At 39.1% G+C, this 4,776-nt stretch overlaps 1 protein-coding gene across 1 annotated transcript in view; it reads left to right on the top strand.

The window, feature by feature from the left end:
* Window positions 1–4,776, top strand: part of FYCO1 (FYVE and coiled-coil domain containing 1) — a gene marked incomplete at its 5' end in the record, with an annotated part of 33,995 nt that overhangs the window by 27,552 nt on the left and 1,667 nt on the right. Inside the window, 2 exons of the mRNA XM_009071449.1 lie at window positions 1,780–1,875; window positions 3,388–3,598. Of these exons, the coding sequence (XP_009069697.1) occupies window positions 1,780–1,875; window positions 3,388–3,598 (307 nt within the window). The remainder of the gene's footprint in view (window positions 1–1,779; window positions 1,876–3,387; window positions 3,599–4,776) is intronic.

Here is a 4,776-nt window from a genome sequence, read left to right as displayed (position 1 = left end):
GTTCTCTTGGTCTGCATGAATTCAAGGCTGTGAAATGAAAGCTGTGTAGCTATCATGGTGGGAAGGGAAAGTTCCATGGATTGCAGCATGAAGGCTCTTGCTGTTCCCACTGTGCAAGCAAAATATATGTATAGGTTCTCAAGCTATAGTTTAGTGTTCTAGGGTTTCGTATCAGAATCAGTTTTCTTATCTAGTTGTATAAAGATAGTTAACAATAAAATTATTTGCATCACTTGCTAAGTATTTGCACAGGAGTTGTATTAATCTTTATGGACCAACATGTAGTATGTCATTCCTACATTTCAGTTGGCAGGTAGTGTTTGGTTATAGCTCAGATTTTGGCTAGGTTTGGCAGGTGTTGTAACTTAGTTACAGCTTTGAGTCTTCCCTGCACATCACAGCTGTTTCTTTCGGGTATTAACAGTGGTATGACTCTAAAGAAGTCAAAAGTTATCCAAGAGGCTACAGTAATAAGAAAATAGGAATAACAGAACATAAATTCTGCAGATAACAGTGCTTTGACTTCAGGAAATGTGTAGACAGTGTGCAGTTTAATTTGCAGTCATAACAGTAAATTCTTCCTGTTTCCTACCAATAATGTCACTACACTTAACTTACATGTTTGCTGACACAGTATAATGACCAGCTGAAGGAGTTGTTACCTTATTTTCTCCTGCTCTTCTACTCAGCAGTGCTGCTTGTAGGGCAATGTTCCATTGGATTTAAAACACAATGCTAAACTGCATATTGTTTTTTAAAATTAGCCTACAGCATATGTAGCAATTATGCCCTTTTGGGGCATGATTACAATTGATGGTTCAGAAGCATATATGATATTACATTTATTAGATTCCACTGGTTTTTGGAAGGAACTGACCAGCTGGTTCCCTGTCTATAAGAATCCTCAGCATTTCTTCTTGGAATGACAGCCTAATTGTCTCAGTTACCAACCTGTTGAAATGCAAAGAATCAAAACAAGTATAATTAGAGAAGCTCCAACTTACTTGGAAACTATCAGCATTTATTTATTGGCTCTCACACTCGTTCTTCTCTCTGTGTCCCAGCCCTGTAATTCATAGCTGGTGCTACTCCAGGATACACCCAAAGCATATACCCTTTTGGAGGTAAGGAGTGGATAGCAGGTTCTTCTGCTTCTTCTGCTCTCCTGGACACATCATGGTGTGGAGGAGACATCCTGCTTTTTCATCTTGAAATAGCTTCTTTGGTGTATTTGTGTTTGAATAATACAGCATTTCTTGTATGAAAAGAAGTTATGTGGTAGTGATTCTGCAGCAATCAAACATGTTTTATGTACCATTGTCAGAGTAAGGAACTGGATAATATCTCTGTAAAACATCTCACAGATTAAATCCAGGGAAACGTCTTATCCCCGTGCAAATCTTGTGTAAGGGGCAAGTCCAGACTGTTTTGCTTGTGTCTGCCCTACATCAAGTTCCCACCTGCCAGGGAATCTTCAAAATCTGTCAGCATCTCAATAGGGAATTTATCTTACGATTGCAGAAGAGGTGTTCTGGATGTGTGTATTCCTCTTAGCTCCTGAGACCAGGATAGGAACAGTTGTATGTGAACAGTGGTGAGCAGAACAGAACTGTGGTTCTGCCCAGGCAGTTTATCACTAGAATGCACAAAATAAGAATTCTAGAATTTGGTATCAGGACTATCAAAACATTTTTATTTTAGGAAGGCATCAGCATGCAGATGGTGTTTGACCACCTACTACTCAGAGAATCATGATTTTCCTTTTTTCCCTTGTTCTAGAAACAGCACATGTAATTCTTCAACCTTGGATGAATCTGAAGAGTGGCAAGTTGCTCAAGATGCTGAAATCTGCTTGTTGAAGTCAGGAGAAATCATGTAAGCCAAACAGTTTAATTACTACCAGGCTGAAAGAATAAGGCTGAGCTCAGATATCAGCTATGCTTTCACAAGTCTTGCAGCCTCCTGGAACATCTGATCACTTGTGTGCCATGGTAGAACTTGAGGGGGAACAGAGAGTATAGCACAGAGGAGCAGCAGCAATGAGCAAGGTCCTCTGTCTTCAGTTCTACAAAACTTTAGTGTAAGTGGGGAATGAGAGGAAAGACTTAGGTCCACATCACATGATAATACCTTTCCTATTCTTATGGCAGAAGGTGCTGTCATCAGGAAGGGTGCTTAGAGAGAAGGCTGTAGTTCTAGCTTTCTGGTTTTAAACTTTTGACTGGAGGGAGATAAATTAGTCCAATGTTTCAATCTTCTTGTTGCTGTGGAGAGAACCAGGTAAATGAAGCAGTAACTAAAATCACGTCTGGGCTGTAAGGCAAAATCAAAAAAGATTGTTACTTTATTAAAATCAAAGATCACCTGAGACACCCAGCAGTTACTTCAGCTAAGAGGAAAAAGTAGCATCATAAGAAAACTCAAGATATAAAGCTTCCTCTCTGGCCAGAGTAAAATAGTTATCCTAATAAATCAGCTGTGATCTGTAACCACTGTAGTCATGTATGGAAACTGAACTCCTCCTTACTCTAGAACAGCAAAACATCATGGTGATTGTATGGTATCTTCTGGTAAACGTGTTGATTTTTGATGGCTGCTGACAAAAAAATCACAGTACTGTGATTTCCTCTGAGCTCATTGATTTGCAAATAATTTATTTGGTCTACAGAGTGACAGATGAGGTTGGGTTTAGCTAGGGTAATGTAGGTGAGATCCACAGCACTTAGAAATTACAGGTTTCCCCTGAAGAAAGTAAGCAGCATTCTCCTGCTTAAGGGCCTCACTGTTTGCAGTCTGTAATAGCTGTCAGAATGAGGTCAGCTCACACAGGGCTTTAGGATCATCTAGGTTCCTTTTTAATTGCAGGTATTTTGAATCAGCTTTTATGCAGCTTGTTTGGGTAAAACAGACCAAGTGGTAGTACTAAGTGCTTTGGAAGACCTAGACGAAGCTGCTGTTCGCATTCATTCCATCTGTACTCCTGATCCCTATTTCCTGTATAAATGATACCTAGAAAGGTGAATAAATTAGGCAACTATTTTTGTTTAAAATTTTGTTTTAAAAGAACAGTAGATGGCAGTAGACTCCTTTTTTATTGTAGTGACTCTGAACAGCTTTATTCCAGCACTGGTTTTCTTCAGTTGAAATGAAACAAATAAATGAATGAAATCCATATTTGCCAGAGCAGTGAAAGTGCTAAGTACCAGTCATCTTTTCTGTACTTCTTGCCTTCATCCAAGGCTGAATTTTCATGCATCTTGTGGACCTGTCCCAAATATGCTGTGGAGTCTGCCTCAAATAGATGGAAAATAAAAAGCCGTGATTAGTGTTTCTGTCTGAGTAAGTAGATTGGATCTCTTTGAATAATTATATTTTTCTCCCTCACAGGATCAAATTACCCCTTACAGTGGAAGAAATCATAAACTTTGGAGAAAGCAACAGAGAGCTGTTCATTAAATCCAGCACCTACAGTATCATTCCCATCACTGTCACAGAGATGGGTCTAACAATTAGCTGGATCTTTTCATCAGACCCTAAAAGCATATCCTTCAGTGTTGTCTACCAAGAATCAGAAGACACACCTCTGGATCAGTGCAAAGTAAGGCCTTTGTTTCCTTACTACCTTAGAGATTGTTGTACACTACAGTCAGGTGCCTAGAGGAATCAGCAAGTATAACTAGGAGGTCTCCACCAGAATGTCAGTTGCTATTGCATTAGGGACTTGTTTCTCCAGTTAAGCAGTGGTTTTGCTAAAGGCAGAGCTACATCTTTACTTATTTAATATTGCCTGCAAAGGTTGAAGTGAAAAGCACTGTAGCTTCTATTGGTTGCATCTGAAATTCACCTGCTATTATTAAGCAAAAATAAAAGTACAAGCCTGCAAAATTCTTTTTTTTTTTCCCCTTCTCAATCTTAATTTGTAAGGTCTTTAGGGCTGATTTTGCCTGGGTCTTGAGCAGAAGCCACAAGGAAACAGATAAATTGCTTGGGCTACCTAAATTTCTTACAATGAAGCATATGTTTAAGTGCCTTGATGGCATGCAAAATTGCTTTGCCAGTGCCCAAGGTACCAGTTTTTATACGCTCTGCCCATATTTCATGAAGATTATGGATTAAGTGACTCTATTTTACTCAGCTAATTGCGAAGTTTTACTGAAGACAAGGCAGCTGTTGGAGTAATTCACCATGGCAAGGGGAACTCTAAAGCTGTGATTTACTGGGGGAATAAGACATTTATATTCTGTGTGTTAATTCACTCCATGGTTACTAATTCTATGTAAAATATCTTTTTCTGCTTAATCTGAAAGTCAAATGAATTTACTTTCATCTTGATATATTTGTTTGATAGAACTTTGGGTTTTATAAGGTCATTCTTGATCTCTGTCAGCTGCTCTTCTGACAACTGTGCTAGGGTTTTACAGCATAACACATAGAATCATAGATAGACTTTTGCGGTAAGATCAGATAAACAACTAAGATTACCTGAGAAGGCTTATTTTATAATACAGGGAGTATAAGTGCATATATTTAAAGGCATATTTAGCTAAATCTTGTGCTTGGATATATGGGGTTAATGTATGTATGTATGGAACTAGAAGATAGGAGAACAAAGATACTACTACTTGTACTGTGCTCCCATGAGACCCCACCTGGAATACTGTGTGCAGTTCTGGTGCCCTCAACATAAGGCCCTGGGACTGTTGGAGCAAGTCCAGAGAAGGCTACAAAGTTGCTTGGAGGACTGGAGCATCTCCCCTAAGTGAAGACAGGCTGAGA

Source organism: Acanthisitta chloris, unplaced genomic scaffold, assembly GCF_000695815.1.
Source record: "Acanthisitta chloris isolate BGI_N310 unplaced genomic scaffold, ASM69581v1 scaffold8680, whole genome shotgun sequence".
Classification (NCBI taxonomy): Eukaryota; Metazoa; Chordata; class Aves; order Passeriformes; family Acanthisittidae; genus Acanthisitta; species Acanthisitta chloris.
The sequence above is the reverse complement of the archived record's forward strand: the minus strand, read 5'-3'. Positions and strand labels throughout refer to the sequence as shown.